Below are 21,570 nucleotides of genomic sequence, written 5' to 3'. Positions count from 1 at the left end.
AAGGTACAGGAAATAATGTAAACAAAATAAGATGCATCATGTACACAGTACAAAGAATAATTTACACAAACTAGAAAAATCATTACAGAGAAAAAAATGAGTCTTTCATGGAAAAATAGGGAGATGTGATGATAAATGCAAAAGCAATGAGATGTGCATGTATTTTCAAATCATAATATTCACTATACTATAATGTAGAAATTAGCAGAATTTCTAAAAAGAGTCAAACAGTAAATATTTTAGACCTTGCAGGCCACACAGTCTTCAAGGCAACTTTTCAACCCTGCCATCAGAGTGTGAAAGCAGCCAATGAATACCTAAATGAATGGGTGTGGCTGTGTAACATTATTTACAAAAACAAGAGGTGGGCCAGATGTAGTTTGCCTATTCCTAATACAAGCTATTTGAAAAGTCTATATAACAGATTTCGCTTATTATGTAATGCCTATAGTCTATTCAAGAGATTCTAAGACTTTGTTTTCATTTTTTAAATTACCTTGTAGTCTTCAATTAAAGCTCCCAATTTGTAGCTTAAGCAAAAATATGATCACGTATTTCCTGATACTTGCCAAGAATTTACTGAAGTTTAAAAAAATGGTACAAATACACAAAATGTAAGAACTCGGGCAAATACCTAACATCTGGTGGCATAAATTTGTCATATTAACCTAAATCTTGCTTCTAGCTTAACCATCTTAATCTTATTTTCCCTTTTCCTCATTTCCTTATTTGCTTTATTTATTTTGCTTTACTGTATTTGCACTTTCTTAAGACATAATAAATTCTTTCTGAAACAAGGTGAAGAATAAAAGAAAAGGTAGATACTCATGTAACATTGTAAAGTTTTCACTGATTTCTTACCTTGGTATAGGGTGAAACTGTGTATAAACCTTATGTATGTGTTAGTTTTCAGCTGAGAGAATCTACAGCTATTGTTAGATTCTTAAAAAGTACTCCCTGCAACTAATACTTGAGAACCACTGTTTTAGATATTGTCCCATGTCATATTAAAACTATAGAACAATCACTTTAGGTAGTATAATGAATAGTCACATATTATTATTAATAAATCATTATTTTCAAATGATGCAATTATGTAGAATTCATTAGATAAGTGAGTCCCCTTATTAATGAAGAAACTTGACATATTTCTTTTGAAAAATGAAGTTTCTACTTCACACAAATCCTATGTGATTGCAAACACATCTAAATGCTTTTAAGTATACAGTGCATCAAATAAATGTAATTTCCCTATCTACCCAAAATATTGTACCCTGAGGGGACAGGAATATGTGCTTTAAAAAAAAAAAAAAAAAAAGCAAGCGTACTTAATATCACAGCTAATCCAAACTTAATTTTAGTCACTCAAATGTTCCTGCCTACATTCAAAGCCCACCTACACAAAATATAATTGACATATCTGCTGGCTGGCTTTTTTTCTATCCCAGTGTGTAATGGAAATGATCAAAATGCAAGCAGCCAAATGAAAAATAGAAAGACAGATCCCAGTTAAACCCAAATTAGTGAGCTTACCATTTCTTGACAAAACAAAACCCATGTATCTTATAAACCACTAATATTCCAGGTAACATGGGTTTGAGATATATTCTTTTATGAAATCACAGTACTCATACCCAGCTTTGTGAAAAAAAATATTTGAATAATTGGCAGCTCACCTAAAATACATAGTTACTCACTGTCCATAGGCAATGGCCCATTTCACCATTAAATACTTGTTTGCTAAAAGTGTAACTCAACAGATCATACCTGATGGTAATTTCTGCTTCATCCCATTGGACCTTGGCAGACGTGCTGCCCTCTTTGACCACTCCCAGCAGCGTGGCATGGCGCCCAGTTTGCTTGTGAACACACCGACCTCCAACTCTAAGACCAGCATCAACTCCTCCTATCACTGCCAGCACAGGCCACACCTCTATGCAAAGGGTCCTCAGCTGCGGCTCTGAGAGGTCAGCAAGGCCATGTCTATTATGTTTACCTTTCTCTTCCTCTTTGCTCTCCTTCTCCTCTCTCATTTCATTTTCCTCTCGGCTTTGCACCGAGCGGCTTTTCTTTAGCTTCTGACCTGACTCTTTAATACATATCTTAATTTTATGCAGCCTTTCCATCATTTTTTTGTTAATGCAGTAAGTCCAACGGTCTGTTCGGTGAAGGATACGGATAAGCTGAATAGTGGCCTCCGCCAGCACTGCTGCTACTGGACTACAAATAGGGTCTCCTGGAAGTAAGTCTCGTGGTGTGCCACGCATTTGCATATCACAAATTTTCACCTAGAAGGAAAAATACCAGCAAATGTTTGATATTAATAGTTCTCCTAAACTATAAGTCACTATAAATTCTAGCACACGCAATCCCATTTGAACTCGCGTTTGGTCTAATACATGTTTATTATACCACTGGCTGCTGATACGGAGTGAGCAAATATTAAAAATTTATTAAGTTAGCATGGTCCTCTCAAACAAGATACTCTGTCATTTAAACTTCCTCCTACAGCCTATAGCAGAGCTATCGTGGCCACCCAGAATATGGGTTTAGACCAAGCTCTATAAGACTGATTCCATTTACTGCCCCCCGCCATAAAAGCCTATTCACTCTCAGCCTTAAGGCAAGTCCTGAGCCCATCTTATACTGCTCAATGGGCATGAAGATAAAAGAATAAGTCTAGATAATTGGGATATTTCCAATCTACACATTTCAAATAAGACCCTGTGGTTGAAAAAAGAGCAAGACTCTGGTTCAAATCTTAACTCTGCATAATCTTGGGAAATTATTTAATCTCACTAAACCTCAGCTCTTTCATCTGAAAAAAAAAATCACAATATCTGTCTTTTATGATTATTTTAAAGATTAAATGAGACTATGTACATAAAGTGCTTATTACTACAGTGCCAGGTACACAGGTAAAGTGTTCAAAAAGATGTTAATTACCACTAATACTGTTTTTACCAGAGACTGTGAAACTTATCAGAAAAGGCTTCTGGGGAGAATAAATTGATTGATATATAGTCCAAGGCTGAATTAACTCCTTTAAGGTTCAGAGATGTTGGGGAGCAACAGGCCATCACTTTGAGTAGAACATGGCAGAGCCTACTCTGGGCTGCGAGAATGTCACTGGGGAAAGGGACGACTGCAGGTACTGGGTTGTCAATTCATTTCATCTCCAGTTTTGTTTATTACTTGCTCAAGAGGCAGTTTCCCTTTCTCACGAATGGCTAGCTTAAAATTATACCATCTTGGCAACTGTTTTTTTTCTTGGCAATTTTTTTTTAAAGACTTTATCTATTTATTGGACAGACAGAGATCACAAGTAGGCAGAGAGGCAGGCAGAGAGAGAGGGAGGGGGAAACAGGGTCCCTGCTGAGCAGAGAGCCTGATGCAGGGCTCGATTCCAGGACACTGAGATCATGACCTGAGCAGAAGGAGCTTTAACCCACTGAGCCACTCAGGTCCCCTTTCTTGGCAATTCTTAAAACATATTTAAAACCATACAATAAAAGGTGACTTTGGTCATGGTTAGGACTGATCAAGTCCAGCACTTTCATTATAGAAATATGACAGTGTGAAAACTTTCTACTACAAAATAACTAGAAATTCTGGAGATGAGAGCTAGGCTATACTACATCCTCAAATGAAAGGACAGTAGAAAACAAATCCACCCATCAGCACATTTCTCTGTGGTCTCCCAGAGAGACCACAGAGAAATCAGTCTCTGCCTGGGTGTTAGAAGAGGAGAACAAAAAAGTTTTTAGTGAGAGGGTATCTCTTTAATACTGTCCTCCTGAAGGTTTAGGGTTCAAATTTACACCATCTATAAGGTATAAGGACCCCCTCAGCTGAATGAACCTCAGGTTCCCCATCACAACTAGAACTCCTATTATTCAGCTAATGGTATCTGATTACATTCAAGATGATTTCTAGATCTCCTATATGCACAACTACCAGTGAACCATATTATGCCTAAACTGTTTCCTGCCAGATATCCAACAGTGCCTTAATGAAAAATAAAGGTACTTTCTAAAAGTAACCTATCTTTCCAGGAGAGCAAATTACCTGAGCAGGTAATTTGTAGAAATAGCAGGTAGCAGAAACAGCTTATTCTATTTATAAACTCTATCAGATCCTAACAATTACTAATAAAAAAAAAAACAAATATTATTTACACTTAAGATAAAGGTATGAGATTTCATTACCTTTTCCCCTGGGTTGCTACTATAGAACATTACACATGGGTACAACTCTGCTGCATCCACATCTTCAAAAGCTAATTTGGGTTCCTATAGAGTAGCAGAAATGATAAAAAGAAGTAAGAATTTTTTTTTAATGTACAACATCCAATCACATTAAGATTCAAAGCTTTTATGAGACACAACACAATTTACAAGAACAAATCTCAAATAACACTGCTAACCAAGAAAATCCCACAAGTAACAAAATGATCCTGATTTGTTCATCTGCTTCAAAAATCTTAACTAGAATTTTATCATCTTTCTGTTGTTTGGTGAAAGAACCAAAAGGTAATAGAGTAAAAGCAGAGAAGAGTGGGTAATTTATAACCTGGGTAACCAGCACTTAAATAACTGAGTTGAGTATAAATAAAAAAAAGAAAACATATATAGCTTGTGAATGAGTTTCAGTACCTCTCCATTTTTCCCAAAGGAAATGGTCCTGGCTTCCATGTCCAGCACACAAGTAATGAAATCTCCTTGAGTAAAACTGGATAATGTCAGAGTCTGTTCTCCATTGTGATAAAGGTTACCACTGTAGGCCCGGTAGAGCCACATATCCGAGGTAGTACGGTGGTTAAAGTCATGTACTGGCCAGCGAGAAACTCCAACACATGTGCCTTCATTACCTCTGTTTTCCTTCACAATGTAAAACTAAAATAAAATGAAAGTGGTAATGATCACTAATATCAAAAAAACCTGTTTATATACTGTTAACTGCATAAACCAATACTAGGGAATATGCTCATAAACAACACTGATGCATTTATGGGAATATGGTAAATTTATTTCCAGCCTAAGTGAAAATAACATACAAATCAAAGTTTCATAATTTTATAACAATTTAGGCAGAAATTAAATTTTTATCTGTAGAACATTTAGAGTAACCTTTGAGTACTTATTTAAATAATTTTAGCTTATATTTCAATTATGAAGCTGTAGAGGTATGTCCAGTCCAGAAAATCATTAATGGAAAGCTTCAGTTCTTTACATTCAAATTTTCTAACTACTCTTTTATGCATATTCCCGTGCAGAGAAGAGTTAATATAGCAGGCCTGAAAGTGCCCCCTCCTTTTTTTCTTTGGACAGGGAGAGTAGGGTGGGGAGGGGCAGAGGGAAAGGTAGAGAAAGTTAGAGAAAGAATCTTAAGCAGGCTCCACACCCAGTATGGAACCCAACATGGGGCTTGATCTCACAACCCTATGATCATGACCTGAGCCAAAATCAAGAGTCAGATGCTTAACCAACTGAGCTACCCAGGTGCCCCGAGGCTCCTACCTTTAAAAAGTCCTGCTTGTAACACTGGCCCTTGGATAGTCTCTGGGAATTCAACTGGTAAATAGTTTCCTACACTGACACACAAAACTTTCCCTAAGTGATAAAGGTAGCTCATCAGGCATACAGTGTTTGAACAATGTGGTTTATGCTGAATCCTTGCTTTCCTCCTGGCAGTCTGGAATTTTGATACATGCGAGGCATAGCACACATTCATGATGAGCCCCCAGTAAAAATCTCAGGTGTGAAGTCTCTAATGGGCTTCCCTAACACACTGCACACATGCTGCTGTTCTTTGTTGCCAGGAAAGAGCATATTCCATGTGAGCCCTCATGGGACGGAGAGAACATAAAAAGCATGCACATGGATTCCTCCAGATTCCACCTTTGTCTTTTCCTCTTTTATCCAGCTTTGAGTCCTTAGTGGATGGTTACAGTAAATCTTAGTCGTAAGTACAACTATATGCTGAGTCCTAGGAGTTCTTTCACCAAATCTTTGAAGATAGGGGTGATTTTGGGGACTCTTGTCACAGTGGTGGCCAACAAGAAGAGTCATTAGAACTTACTCATTAAAATACAGTTACAGCAATATTTGGAGAAAAGAGAGAGAGAGGGAGAGAAGTAGGAAAAAACAAAACTCGGGAGTCTGGTGGCTATGGAGTTACATGTGTTATGAAACAGCAGGTAAATTACTGTCTGTTTGGAGAGATAAAATTACCTACGGAACTCAAAAAAGAGATCCAACTATAAAAGAGTTAGCTCACTGGCTCCCGTGACTGCTTTTGGCCTTGTTAAAGTGAGGGAAAAAAAAAAAAAGGCAGTCAGGGTAAAATTTGTGATGTTCTCTCTTATGGGAGGGAAAATAATAGGCCCCTGGAAATGGGCTTTGGATAGGCCAAAGAATAAAAATTAATTTGTAATGCTGGCGAGGATGCGGAGAAAGGGGAACCCTCCTACACTGTTGGTGGGAATGCAAGCTGGTGCAGCCACTCTGGAAAACAGCATGGAGGTTCCTTAAAATGTTGAAAATAGAACTGCCCTATGACCCAGCAATTGCACTACTGGGTATTTACCCTAAAGATACAAACGTGGTGATCCAAAGGGGCACGTGTACCCGAATGTTTATAGCAGCAATGTCCACAATAGCCAAACTATGGAAAGAACCTAGATGTCCATCAACAGATGAATGGATCAAGAAGATGTGGTATATATACACAATGGAATACTATGCAGCCATCAAAAGAAATGAAATCTTGCCATTTGCAACAACATGGATGGAACTAGAGCATATCATGCTTAGCGAAATAAGTCAAGCAGAGAAAGACAACTATCATATGATCTCCTTGATATGAGGAAGTGGTGATGCAACTTGGGGGCTTAAGTGGGTAGAAGAAGAATCAATGAAACAAGATGGAATTGGGAGGGACACAAACCATAAGTGACTCTTAATCTCACAAAACAAACTGAGGGTTGCTGGGGGGAGGGGGTTTGGGAGAAGGGGGTGGGATTATGGACATTGGGGAGGGTATGTGCTTTGGTGAGTGCTGTGAAGTGTGTAAAGCTGGTGATTCACAGACCTGTACCCCTGGGGATAAAAATATATGTTTATAAAAAATAAAAAAATAAAAATAAAAAAAATAAAAAAAAAATTAATTTGTAATTGTTTCTCCTCTGAGTGGGAGGGCAAAGAGTTCAAATTTCCCTGAAGGTGAATTAAGGGTAGACCAAAAATATTAGAAGTGTGTTGCGTCTTTCCTCCAAGAGGAAAAAAGTTAAATCAGTTCCCAGAGCTGGAACGAAGCTGAAGAGAAGAGAAGAGAAGAGAAGAGAAGAGAAGAGAAGAGAAGAGAAGAGAAGAGAGAAAAGAAAAAGAAAAAGAAAAAGAAAAAGAAAAAGAAAAAGAAGAAGGGGAGGAGGAAGAAGAACGGGGAAGGGGAAAGGAATGGAAGGAAGGGGAGAGGAAAGGAGGGGAGAGGAGAGGAGGAAGGGGAAGGGAAGAGAAGGGAAAGCGAAAAAGGGAAGGGAAGGGAAATGAAAGGGTTAAGAGGAAAGAGAAAGGAAAGGAAACAGCGAAAGAAAACAAAAACACCTCTCCAGTTATTTTCTTTAGACTAGATACTTCCACTGCTGTAGCAGTGCCCTTGACCCATCCAATTACCCTAAATTTACTGCTAAGACTTTGAGAAAATTTGACATCTGATAGGGAAAGGTTTTACATTTAAAATTTTTAAATTAAAAATAAAACAACTTTATTTGTGGTTCTGCATCTAGATGTATGATAAAATTTGATGTAAAATGTTATAGGCTTATAACTTCATAAATGCTAAGGGATCATCCTGATCAGTGAAAGCTAGAAAGGAAAAATTGTTAGGGAGACACAACTTCCTTGTTTTTTACCACCAGTTGGTAAATTTAAACTCTTTTGAGTATCAGAAATAAAATAAGTTTCTATAACTGATGATTTTTTGATATGATTTTTGCTTAATGGAGCCTCAGAAAAAAGGGAGACAACATATGAAGAGTGATTAGATAATCTCCAGAGATTCACAGATATATTTTCAGAGTTTTAAAAAGTAGTTTTCAATTGCCATTGAGTTCATCAGTAAAATATGATGTCTGACTCTCAGAAGCTAATGCTTTTCTAACCTAAAGTGCATATTTCTGACTGGCTAAATTTGGACTTGAAGACTGACTAGGCCAAGAAGAGCCTTTTAGAAAAGCCTTGCTTGTTACCTGGACTTGAAACACAGCAGTTTGGTCTGACAATTTCTACGCTTCAATGCTGCCAAAAAAAACTTGTTAGCTTTTTAGAATTCCAAATTTACAGATTTTTATTGCCTGGACCTGACTCTAAGCTGAAATGCAATACTGTCTGCCATGGGCTATTTCAACCCAACATGAGCTGTGCTCAATTCAAAAGCAGGAACTGGCCCAAAGAACAAAACTCAAATTCTGGGACTGTCACAGATTTAGGACTCCTCTGTGGGGCCACAAACTCTGAAAACATCATAGATTCTGGCTGGACTGTCTGGGTCACTTGCAGATGCCTTTAGGAAACGGCTTGTTCTTTGATGGAACCATCAAAATTTGAGCTGACTAGCTCTGTATTTCTGACACAGAAACTGATTTCACTACTCTAACTTGTGATTCCTGCTGAAAGCTGTAGTTGGAGGAAGGCATACCACAGGGAGTACGACTTTGCCATCCACTCTTAATCGACTGGACCTTCGCCCTCTTCTTGGGGACATCACACTGGTGTTGGCTTATGTTCAGCTTTTTGGATTACTTGCAGTTTGCAGTAACAGACTGATAGTTTGGCTCTATCATCTCATCTTTCTTTTGATATACACATGTTAGTAAAGCCTTTTATTAAAAGAAGTTCTTCCAGGAAGAGACTGATCTTTTCTAGGCTCCTCACTAGATAAATGATTAAGATAGAATTGAGGTTTTTAAACCTTTAGAAAAATTTTAGATTCTCAAAGGGAAAGGAGGTGTTTATGCTAAATGATATTGTTGTATAAAACAGTCTACGCACAATGAGCAACCCTTATCAGTTAGGGAAATTTTCTATTGGTGAAGGAAACTGTTTACCAGTCTAGTTCCAAATTTCAGCCAGAGACCAACATTGCAAGCAGGCCTTTCTAAGGTACTGGCCCAAAGAACAAAACTCAAATTCTGGGACTGTTGAAGATTTAGGACTCCTCTGTGGGACCACAAACTCTGAAAACATTACAGATTCTGGCTGGACTGTCTGAGTCACTTGTGGATGCCCCTAGGAAAGGGCTTGTTCTTTGATGGAACCATCGAAATTGGAGCTAACTGGCTATAACTGCTGTATTAATTCCTTTTTGGCACAGTCCATCCCCTTGGCTCTTGGCCATAATCTCTTTACAGTAAAATTGTACAACAATATCTTTTAGTATAAACACCTCCTTTCCCTCTGGGAATCTAAAATTTGTGTGTATCAGGCAGAGGGTATGTGACCAGGACCCATATAAAAATCTTGGGCACTGAGTCTCTCATGGGCTTTCCTAAGCAGAAACATCACACAGACTACTATATTTTCATGGCTGAGTATACAGTATATTTTCTGTTCAGTTAGAAAATTTTTGAGATAACTTGAGAAGAATTTATAGGAGAGTTACAAAAATAATTGAGTTCTTGTATACATTCATTCAGTTCCATTTATGTTAACATCTTACATAATGATAAAACATTTACTACAGTGTATTTTTTCTTTTTTTAAGTAGGCTCCACGCCCAACAGGGGGCTTGAACTCATGACCCTGAGAGCAAGAGTCAAATGCTTTACTGACTGAGACAACCAAGTGCCCCTACATATGATTTTTTAAAAGTTTTTGATACATTATTTTATAAGAACCTGGGGAAAGAAGGACCAAAAGACAAAATGTTAAAAACTACTTAGAATTCTCCATACCTTCCACTGATAGCATCCAGAAGTTACTCCAGTTGATGCCAATCCATACCCTTTACCTCCACTGCCGTGAGTTAAAATCTGTCCATTCTCCACTAGGCAACACTGAGCTTTCTCTGGGTCAAATGAAACTTCTTGTATAGGAAGATTCTCATCTTCTTCCTCCAACTCTCCCTGCTTCTACCAAAAAGGAACCTTGGTCAGTACTTTGGAATAATCCAGATCTCAGTTAATACACATTCAAAGACTCCTTAGTTTGAGTCCACAGATATTTATTAATGTACCAGGTACTGAGCAGGCAATGGGAACATAATGATAAATACAGCATGGTCTCTGCATAAAGCTTACAGTCCAATTAGGGGCCAGAGAAATAAATAATACCACTTTTGTGAGAGAATAACAGAAGTTATTCTGACCAGTATAGCAGAAACATAAAGGTGTAAGTGTCTAAACATGCACAGGAAGGATAAGGAAAGTATTCAAAAGAGGATGACTTCTGAGCTGAGTTGTAAATAATAAGAAGGCATTCAGCAGCTGATCAAAGAAAAGAAAGGCATTTAGGGTAGTATGTACAGCATTGTGCCAAGGCATGGAGGTACAACAGAGTTCAGTGATTTATAGTAATTGCAAGCAGAGGGAATGTATGGAGGATGAGACTGGCAGAAAAGGAGGATAGAAAGAGAAAAAGGAACAAAATCATGGAAGGCCCTGAATGCCATTTAAAGTTTGAACATAGACAATAGGGAATGCTTACACAAATTTATATAGAGGACCTCTAATCAGATCAGTGTTTTATAAACATTGTTTTACCAGGGGTATACGGGATAAAGGCTGAGAGATCAACTGGATGATTACTGCAAGAGTTCAGGTAAAAAACAGTGAGGACTTCAATTTATTATTCGTTCATGAGTATTTATTAAGCATCTACTATGTACCAGACACTCTACCAGGTCCTAAATGTTCAACAGTATATTAGATATATAACGTCTCTGCTCTCACAGAACTTTTTTTTTTTTAAGAATTTTATTTATTTATTTGACAGACAGAGATCAGAAGTAGGCAGAGAGAGGGGGAGAAGCAGGCTCCCTGCTAAGCAGAGAGCCCGATGTGGGGATCAATCCCAGGACCCTGAGATCATGACCTGAGCTGAAGGCAGAGGCTTAACCCACTGGGCCACCCAGGTGTCCCCAGAACTTTTATATATGTATATATAAACATTTATATATAAATATATAAAGTATATATATTATATATTTATAAAAATATATATAATAATAATAAAAACATATATATGTAGATAGAACTATCCAGAAATTTTATTTTAGAAGGTAGAAACAGAAGATACATTAACAACAAAAAAAAATCAGGTATGTGCTATGTCCAAACTAAAGCAAATGATGTAACAGAGTATGTGACAACTAACTCTAGATTAAGGATCAGGAAAGGGCACTCTGAAGAAGTCATTAATTAAGTTAAAACCTGAATATTAAGAAGTTGATGTCTGAAAAACCTATCTGAAGGGAAGTCTTCTGGGTAGAAACTGGCATGAAAGAAGTAAGAAACTCAGTGTGCTCAAGAAACAGGAAGAAGGCAAGTTGTTCTAAGCATAGTGAGCAAAGCGGAGACCAAGTAGTTCTAGACTTTATCCCCCAAATGATGAGAAACCATTGGAGGGTTTTAAGCATGGGACCAACATGATATGATTTACAATTTAAATGATCACTCTGAATCCCACTCAGAGAAAGGACTACAGGGAATTAACACTGAAAAAAGAAAGACCATTTAGGAGACTTTTGCATAGTCCACACCAGAGATGACAGGGGCTTGGAACGGGCTGGTGGCAGAGGAACTGAGAAGGTGGCAAATTCAAGTTCTATTTTACAGAAGAAACAACAGGACTTGGAGATTGTATGAATGTAGAAAATGGGGGATGGAAAGTGGTGATAGAGAAGAATCCATGATGACTCCTAGGCTTTTTAGTTAAGTCACTAATGAGGAAGATAGTAAAGCTGGGGAAGGAACAGGATGTGATAACTAAAAATGCTATTAAATAGGAGATGCCTACTAGACATGTGGTAAGGCAAGTAGAAGGCGAGTATGTAAGTCTAGAATTCCAGGAAAATGTTAGAAATGGAATTAAAAATTTGGGAAGCAACAGTATATGGGTCTGGGTAAGGTTTTGTTGGGTAAAGGAAAGAGAACGGGGATGATGGTTGAAAAATGAAGAGGTCTTGGAACCAAGCCTTGTGATATTCCAACACTTAAACAGAAGAGGAAGAACCAATAACAGAAAATGAGAAAAAACCATTGTACTGAGATAGAAGAAAAACCACACAAAGTGTGGACTCATGAAAACCAAGAGAAAGATCAAAGTAGCTACATAAATGAATTTAAGAATGATTTAGGAATTAAAATCAATGAGGCCTACTGACTACATAGATGGGGTGACATTAGGAGAGTCAGAATTCCCAAGAATACAGGTTTGGAATGCTATGTGAATGGTGGTGCCACCAATTAAAAAATGGGAGAAATTAAAAAAGTTTGATGGGGAGACACCTGGATTGGCATTTAAGTTTAGAAGGCACTGCATATAGGTAAAATGGTTCCAGGTATATTCCAAAATACTGGAAAATGTAAGACTAGAACTCTTAAAAGCAACAGAGTTTGGGATGGAGGGAAGGAAAACGTGGCACCAAAGAAGAAATGCCTCTAGAGGAAACCAAGGATTGGCAGAGGAATGGAGATGTAGGAGAAGCCAATATTTTGAAAACAACAGAAGGCTAGTGTTTCCTGAGATCAAGTAAGATATGGACAAAAAACTGCATCCTACATTTAGCAATTAGCGCTTACTTTTGTCATTTAATTTCAGTGCTCTGATGGAAGATCAACAATCCAATTGAAGAAATAATGAGAACTAAGGAGTGGTTTATAAATATGTATATAATTACTCTTCTGAGAAGCTTAGCAATGAAGGACAAGTGAGAAGATGGGTAAAAAAAGGACTTAGGGGAGGGCAGGAAAGATAAATGTTTATAAGTTCAGAAGAAGGAACCAATGGAGAAGGAGACGGTGCAGAGAGAATATGGAATAACTGATAGAACGAAGTCCCTCAGAGCAGGAGTCCAGAGACAGAAGACAGGACAGTCACTTGTGCTGTCTAAAAATACCTTTTTGGAAGAATCACTTACCTGTGACTTTATTTCTTGTTCTTTTTCCTTTATCTGAATAGCATGTTTGGCCTGAGCAATGGGTGTCTCCCACATACAGTCTGAGAGAAGGGAAAAGAGGCGTTCAACAACCTATTTATTGAAGGAAAAAGAATGATATAATTTGTAAAAGGTGATTTTAAGTAATTTTAGAAAAAATAAGTCATGTAACTGTAATATTAAGTCAAATGTGAAATTTGATTATACTAATGTCCAAGCTACTCCGGGTGGTTGTAACTTAAACATCCTTTTTTAGGAAGACCATTAACCCCTTCCTAGTGGGTTCCATCACCCTCATGTTTCCTCATTATATGGACCTCTGGTAAGGCCACACAACCTCACACACTTCTCTCTCTCTAGAGCCCAATCCTACTAAGAAATTCCACAGATTTTCTTTTCCTTCTGACCTTCCAAATATTCACTATATCCCTACTCCTCACACCCATAAGCTTAATTTCTTTCTCCTTGCTTGGAAATTAAATAATAAAGCAATCTCAGAAGCTGAAGTTTTGCTACTGAATAAATGACACATTTACCACTGGAGAGACTGTAATTCAGATTTTGGGTGAATTATGTTACAGATGTGAAAATATCTTCTAATAGCTTTAAAGAATAGGAACCTGAGCCATTTGATCATCTTCTACACCAGATTCACAAGCTGGTAACACAGCCTCAAGGACGTGAAGTGCAAGGAGCCTCGTTCTTAGGTTACCAACTAGAGGAATACCTGGGAGGGGGAAAAAAAACATATTCTTATTATCGGCATGACTTACATTCAAAATGTAAATGAACCTCTTGAATAAAAATATCTGAGGCTCCTAAGCATTTATGGTTGGAATGGACTACACTTCAACCTATTATCACAAGAATTCTGGACTCATCCCATTCCCAATGTACATGACTATTCATGTTTATATCTCAAGTTTTTATGCATATATAAGATTTATTTATTAGAGAGAGAGGGAGAGAGAGAGAGGTGGCACGTGCATCAAGGGGCAAAGAGAGAAGGAAAGGAATAGTCTTAAGCAGACTAAGTGTGGAGCCCAACAGGGGGGCTCAACCTCACAACCCTGAGATCATGACTTGAGCCAAAACCAAGAATGGGACACTTAACCAACTGTGCCATCCAATTACCCCTTTATTTTTTTTAAGATTTATTTTTTTAGAGTAAGAGACACAGAGCACCCGTGGGTGGGGGTGGGGGAGTTATGTGTATATATAAAGGGAGTAGCACTATAGTAACTACTGTGCCAGGTACTATGTTATACATTTCATACACATTAACTCTGTTGATCTTCACAAACCCCCGTTTTACTGATAAGGTAAACAAGGCTGAGAGAAGTGAAATAAGGGGACCACAGCTCAGCAGAGGTAGAACTTAAAACAGGTCTGTTAATCTCCAAAGCTCAGGCTTATCATACCCTTTCTTGGCTTCTTCTCCATCCATGCCCTGACTGCCTCCCAGAAATTGTTAGGATTAATGGGAAGTAGGCGGTTTGTACTTTTCTAAAGTCAGTAAAGGTAGAGGCAGAATAATGACGGTTTTTTAAAAATACCTTCTACCACAACAAAACCACCCTTAAAAATAAATGACTATCTCCATTTTTTTCTTCATGCTCTAAGACGTTAATCAATAAAAGCCTCACCTTATTAAATGAGGGGGGGAAGCTGTTCTAAATTATACTAGTTAAGAATAACTAGCAAAGTATATGGAGAATGCATACATATAAAATAACATGTACCACATAAGATTAAATGATGTTTAAGCACATTTAAGAAAGACCAGGGTTTGATGAAAAAATTCTGGAAATGGAACATATGGATGGTTGAGTAACACTATGAATGTACTGAATATCATTTAACTATATGCTTAAATAGTTAAAACTGTAAATTTTTATATCTTATTTTATCACTGTAAATTTTATGTGTATTTTACCATAATTTAAAAAAAGACTAGGAAAGGAAGGACAATAATCTATGCAAGCAGACTAGATGTTTAGGCTAAGAACTGGGAAGTAAGCTTATTACACAGAACTTTCATAGACAGCACACAATCAGAAATTATAATCAAGACAACAGAAATCATATTATGAGTGAACAAATGAGATCTGCATTTTGATAATCAAGAAGTGATGTCAAAACCTGTGCCAAATTATCATTTTAAATAGGATATTCTCTGCTTATTTTTATTATGATAATCCAAGCAAATAGCATCAAGTTCTTTAGGTTAAATCCATAATCTAGTCTGCTGCTACCTTCTATTGGATGAATGGATAAAGAAGATATAGTTCATTTATATAATGGAGTATTACGCCTCCATCAGAAAGGATGAATACCCAATTTTTGTATCAACATGGATGGGACTGGAGGAGATTATGCTGAGTGAAGTAAGTGAAATAAGTCAAGCAGAGAGAGTCAATTATCATATGGTTTCACTTACTTGTGGAGCATAAAGAATAACATGGAGGACATTGGGAGATGGAGGGAAGTGAGTTGGGGGAAATTGGAAGTGGAGACAAACCATGAGAGACCGTGGACTCTGAGAAACAAACTAAGGGTTTTGAGCCTGGTGGTGGGTATAAAGGAGGGCATGAACTGCATGGAGCACTGGTGTGGTGCACAATGAATTTTGGAACACCGATAAATTAAATTTTTTAAAAATTCCTGTCAATTTTTACTTCTGAAATTACATTTTTCTTTTGATCAAGTAAGTATTCAGAAAATAAAAGTTGTGAAATCGAGGTTAATTATTCAATGTTGCTCAAGTCCAGCACTCTCTGAATAAAACACATGTAATGTATAAAAATACTCTAATACAAGGTAAAGGTCATATACCTGAAGAACACTTCTGAGATGCTATATTTAGAAGCACTTCTGTCCATTTTGGGGAAGCCATTTTTGATTGAATTGCTTTTGAAGATACAACTCTGCGAAGAAAAACTAAAAAATCCCCCAGGTGCAGTTCGGCTGCATGTTGTTTCCTAAGAGCAGCTGAAGAGGGAAGAGACAAGATTACATTACAACCAAAAATCAACAGAAAAATGTCTTATATCAAGTAACTTACATTAAATGCAGGAAGCCCAAACTTAACTTAAAATTTAAGTTGTCAATTAGCTGCTGAATTTTTATTTATTTTATTTTTTTAAGATTTTATTTATCTATTTGTCAGAGAGCAGGAGAGAGAGAGAGTAAGAGAAAGCACAAGCAGGGGGAGCAGCAGAGGGAGGGGGAGAACCAGGCTCCCCATTGAGCAGGGAGCCCTGACAGAGGTCTTAATCCCAGGACACTGGGATGACGACCTCAGCTGAAGGCAGACGCTAAACCAACTGAGACACTCAGGCGCCCTGCTGTTGAATTTTTAAAACTTAAAGGACAGAATGAGGAAAGGTCAGAAAATAATGCCAAGCTTAAAACATTTCTTACATTTGTGTACAATAGTGAGGTTGCTAGAACAAAGTATGTGTATTTGGTTTTGCACATTTTTTAAAACTTTTATTCTGAAAAACAACAGTTCTCTATGCAAGTCTAGAGTTTTACCAACTAGAATCTGAAGGAACTTGTCTGTGAACCCCCTTAAAGTTGCATGAAAATTGTGTACCTGATTAGTAAAAGTTCACAACTTGGATCACATTTTCAAAAAGTCCATGATCTCTCCCAGCCCAATCAAATTAAGAATCACATCTCTAAAAAATACTTTGTGCTTTCAGATTCTACAAAGAAACAAATCTCTAGGCCTGAGTCTGATCGGACTGAGCACTAACTCCATATATATAAACAGCTTTCATACAAACATGCCCTTAACCAATCTTCCCAGTTTTTCCAGCAGCATTAGTACTAGATTCTCTCTCGTACCCCCTCACAGTTTCCCTCCACCCTGTGCATTTTGAGGCCAGGGAACTATCTGCTTTTCCTGTAATGCACCATGTTCTATCATCATCCAGCACCTCTCATACCCTCTTAGCAATCAAGGGGAAGAAGATGCCAGTGAGGCAGTTGCCCAGAATGTCAATCTCTAAGGGGCACAAAACATAAAAAATCCTAACTACCTGAGGAAGGTATACATTCCTTTCAGGGAGATCCTGGCATGTCAAATTAAGAAACACACAAGACAAAGCACTTTAGAGGAAGACCCTCGCACCATGGGCTACACTTAGATGACCAGAATCTATCTCCACAGACATCTCGTCATTGCTGGAGGACTTCTGTTCTGTGAAGATGGGTGTAGATGTCTAGGACAGAACTAGAACGCTGGCAACAATTGGAGACCACTGTACTCCTTTGCTACACTTACTCTACCTTGTACTCTAACTCTTCTTTGCTTAAAAGCTAAGAAGCAAATATTTTTATATCACTTTGAAGAATATAAAATTATTAGCCTTCCCTAAATACCCACATAACACTCCAACCTGTTTGTATACATTCCTCCAAAATCCAGTTTAAAAAGCTACCTCTTCGATGTGAACTTCTCTCTGGGTAGAGATCTTCTCTCTACCCAGCTACCTCTTCGATGTGAACTTCTCTCTGGGTAGAGATCCTTGGGAAAACCTCTTCAATGAGCCCTCCATTCTACACCCCAACCTCACTCCTAGCAAGTACCTCTGTAACAAGACACTAAATTAATTAAATTAACTGAAGTCTGGAGACCTTCAATTATATAATTATAATTATATAATTATATTATATTTATTTATATATAATTATATAATTATATATAATTATATTATATTTATTTATATATAATTATATGTATTCATAATATATTTAAATATATATATATTTGTATATTTAAAATCTATTTGTATATTTATTATTTAAAATCTATTTATATATAAATATTTAAATATATATTTTTATATATTTAAAATATATTTATATATTTATTGTTTTAAATTTATTATTTTAAATATATAAATATATTAAAAATCTATTTATATATTATATAAGATGAATATATTACAATATATTATAATTATATGTAATTATAAATTATAATTCTATGTAATTATAATATATTGTAATATATTCATCTTATATAATTATATGTAATTATAATATATTGTAATATATTAAATATATAAATATATTTAAAGTATATATAAAGTATAAATAGTATATATAAAGTATATTTATATATTTATTTAATATATTTATATATATACAGATGTTTGTATTATATATTATATAATTGTATATTAATTATAATAATTATATAATATAAAGCTGGGTGATATACCATGGTGATTCAGTTTGTTTCAGTATCAATACCATGTTTGAAATGAAAGGTACACCTTATTTTGGTAAAGTATTTTAGATGGTTTGTGGGGTTATTAAAAGGTGGCCACTATGTGTGACCAGAATCAGTCTCCCTCCCAGCCATCCCCACGAATAGAGAGAGGACAGCAGCATTCTCTCCAGGATGACCTGAGAGGAATGGGTGTGGGTTTAGCCTGCTGTTACACCTGCCAAGATTCATTCACAGAAGAACTCTTTCTTTCTTTCTTTCTTTTTTTCAAAGATTTTATTTATTTATTTGACAGAGAGAGATCACAAGTAGGCAGAGAGGCAGGCAGAGAGAGAGGAGGAAGCGGCCCGCTGAGCAAAGAGCCCGATGCCCGATGGGATCACGACCCGAGCCGAAGGCAGAGGCCCCAAACCACTGAGCCACCCAGGCGCTCCGAACTCTTTCTTTCTTTACTGGATATGGAAGGGCTCAGTTTTCCTGGGGACCTAAAGGTTGAGAAGTGACACTATTATGTCCTCCTTGCTGTCCATATGTATGGTATTCAGCAGAGAATGGTGAGAAACTATTACCTTAACCACCTTGTATTCCTCGCTGGATCTCAGGAAAAACAGGAGGTGGCATTAAAAGCTTATGTTTATTTTACCCCTTGTGAGACTCTCTCTGTGAAGAGGGAGAAGGAATCTGCCACAGTTGTAGCCTCTGAAACCAAAAACTGGTCCTTAATCAGACTCGGACATCCTCCTAGACTCTGACTTAAGAAATTTAGCTCTTTCTTCTGAGACTCTTATATTACACTGTTACTATTTGTTGGCATGTCTGCCTCTCTAGAAGATTCCCGAGAGCAGAGACAATGTTTTATCATTTTTGTATCCACAGGATATTTCCTCTATCCACAATATTATTTTAATATTAATTCATCTAATTTTAATATTATTAAAAGATTTTAACGGAGAGGATTTTAAGGGCTCCCAGAGTTTATTTTGATAGTAAGACATGGTAGTTTTGTAAAAACATTTAAAATAAATGACCAATTTTAAACTTTTATTCCTTAGGTAGCATTTCTGCTGTTTTACAATGTTCACTATAGTTTTTTAAAGCTATGATCAGATAGTCATATTATAGCGATGAAATATATAACATTTAAAAATAACAAGTGACCAGGAAATATAACAGCCTAGCAGAAGTTCAGCTACTCTAATTCTAACCTACTTCCCAAATATGAAAACCTTGGTCCTGGGGGAACACTTAAGCCAAGACTATGATTAAAGATACACTATGAAGATCAAATGCTAAGAAAACATAACCTGGTAGAATCAGTCACCTGGAACCTCTACACTCCAGACCCAGGACAGCCAAAGAGAAGTTGAATCTAAAGAGGAAGCAGTATGGTCACTGCATCAAGGTTAATAGACTCTAAGGAGAAAAGGTTTGGTCAGAAGCTCATTTAAATCATACATATTTGGAGAGAAAAGGGGTTTATAAATGAATGAATAAAAATTCCTTCAAAAAAATTCCTTCACATCTCACAACAGAAAGAAGTCTAGATTCTAATGATATTTACACAAAAAGGACTCAATAAATGCTTGTGAATGATGACACAGAAAAGAGTTTATGATACCTCTGAAGTCCTTCTTTTCAGTTTCTCCACTGGATTCAACTTTTTTTCCTTCTTCTTCACCCTCTTCTCCTTCCCCTTCTCCAAAAGAGGCCATAAGTAGTACACCAGCTTGGGATAACAAATTCTTCAACTGACTACAAAGTAGGTCCAACAAGGACTGAACTACTTTGGGGCTCAGTTTATCAGCATAAGTCCTACATGAAGTAACAGGAAAAGAACAGTGGTAATAACACAGCTGGGCAATTGTTTGTGCTTGAACATATAAAGGAGATTGGGGGAAATGGAAACTACTAAAATGTGAAAAGACTAGTCCTATATAGCTCCCACCAAGACATCTAATAATGCTCACCCTGTAGTGATGGCCAGAATCTGGAGCAATCTTGTACTAGCCACTTTTAAAGCTGTGCTAAGCTGGGAAACACCCGTCTTTGGCAACAATTGCAGAGGCTGCCCCAGCATGGTGTCTGTGCCACATAACTGCGACAATACATTCAGCAGACCAGTGGAAATTGCCAAAGAAACATCCACTGGTTGATAGTGAACACTCAGGGCAAAAACTGTAACCAACAGGAGACGTTGCTGGGCTTCTAGAAAAGACAGAAATACAACAGAGAATTTTCTTTGAAGTAAGCAAAGCATTTACTAAAATAATCATATTCCAAAATAATTAATCAGACTCGGACATCCTCTTAGACTCTGACTTAAGAAATTTAGCTCTTTCTTCTGAGACTCTTATATTACACTGTTACTATTTGTTGGCATGTCTGCCTCTCTAGAAGATTCCCGAGAGCAGAGACAATGTGTAATAGTGGAACACTATTACATTTTCAAATATTTATTCTCCACCTGTAAATTGACCTACTAATGTTAAAACAAGATACAGAATACCTAAAGTACCTAGCATCAAACATAACTTGCATCTTACATTTGCCAGACCAGTTACTCACCAATGTGATGCTTGTTTGCTTGCAGAGCTCTCTCTAGGGTAGCAGACAATTGTTGATAAATCTTATGCACGGCCACCTGGATTTCAATCTGAATATTTCTTTTAGCTGCTCTGATCCCATCCTGAATTATATATAAAAATTTACTTTTTCTATTAGTAATAACACCTACCCAAATAAAAATAATAGCATTTTATCCCACTCTATGATAAAGCCCTATGGTGATTTTTAATTATTCCACATATTTCAGTATATAAAAGTTTTATAATAAGCTTGTATTTAAATGCTTGACAATTCTTGATTCTATATAATCTTTCTCCTTTCCCACAAAGCAATTTTCTTCTCAAATATGGAAGACATAGAGACAACACTTAAGAAAATTTTTTGAAGCCATCAGAGAAACCAGGTAAAGTGATCAAGTGTAAATATAAATTCTTGAAATCCATCCTCACAAACACTAATTCCTATCCCAAATTAGAGCTATCTCTACCCAATATGACTAAGGGTTAAGAAAACTGAGCCAGCAAAGAATCTACAAGAACAGTAAAAATGGCCCACCTGATCCCAAATATACAACTATTACTACTCAGGAAACTAAAACAATTAGGTAC

The 21,570-nt window shown here is 36.8% G+C and overlaps 1 protein-coding gene across 30 annotated transcripts in view; it reads right to left on the bottom strand.

Moving 5' to 3' along the window:
* Nucleotides 1–21,570, bottom strand: part of HERC1 (HECT and RLD domain containing E3 ubiquitin protein ligase family member 1) — a 185,803-nt gene that overhangs the window by 57,763 nt on the left and 106,470 nt on the right. For 18 of the 30 annotated variants that reach the window (XM_082737138.1, XM_082737154.1, XM_082737144.1 and 15 more), the window contains 10 exons: nucleotides 20,963–21,083; nucleotides 20,365–20,602; nucleotides 20,016–20,209; nucleotides 15,991–16,146; nucleotides 13,776–13,882; nucleotides 13,138–13,248; nucleotides 9,953–10,129; nucleotides 4,656–4,895; nucleotides 4,209–4,292; nucleotides 1,768–2,288 (listed from right to left, as the gene is read on the bottom strand). In XM_082737138.1, coding sequence (XP_082593264.1) covers nucleotides 1,768–2,288; nucleotides 4,209–4,292; nucleotides 4,656–4,895; nucleotides 9,953–10,129; nucleotides 13,138–13,248; nucleotides 13,776–13,882; nucleotides 15,991–16,146; nucleotides 20,016–20,209; nucleotides 20,365–20,602; nucleotides 20,963–21,083 — 1,949 coding nt within the window. The remainder of the gene's footprint in view (nucleotides 1–1,767; nucleotides 2,289–4,208; nucleotides 4,293–4,655; nucleotides 4,896–9,952; nucleotides 10,130–13,137; nucleotides 13,249–13,775; nucleotides 13,883–15,990; nucleotides 16,147–20,015; nucleotides 20,210–20,364; nucleotides 20,603–20,962; nucleotides 21,084–21,570) is intronic. The other 12 variants (XM_082737140.1, XM_082737155.1, XM_082737147.1 and 9 more) reach the window with 1 other exon arrangement.

The sequence above is a fragment of the Mustela nivalis genome (genome assembly GCF_964662115.1).
Source record: "Mustela nivalis genome assembly, chromosome: 6".
NCBI lineage: Eukaryota > Metazoa > Chordata > Mammalia > Carnivora > Mustelidae > Mustela > Mustela nivalis.
Note: the sequence above shows the minus strand (reverse complement) of the source record. Positions and strands in the feature narration are given on the sequence as shown.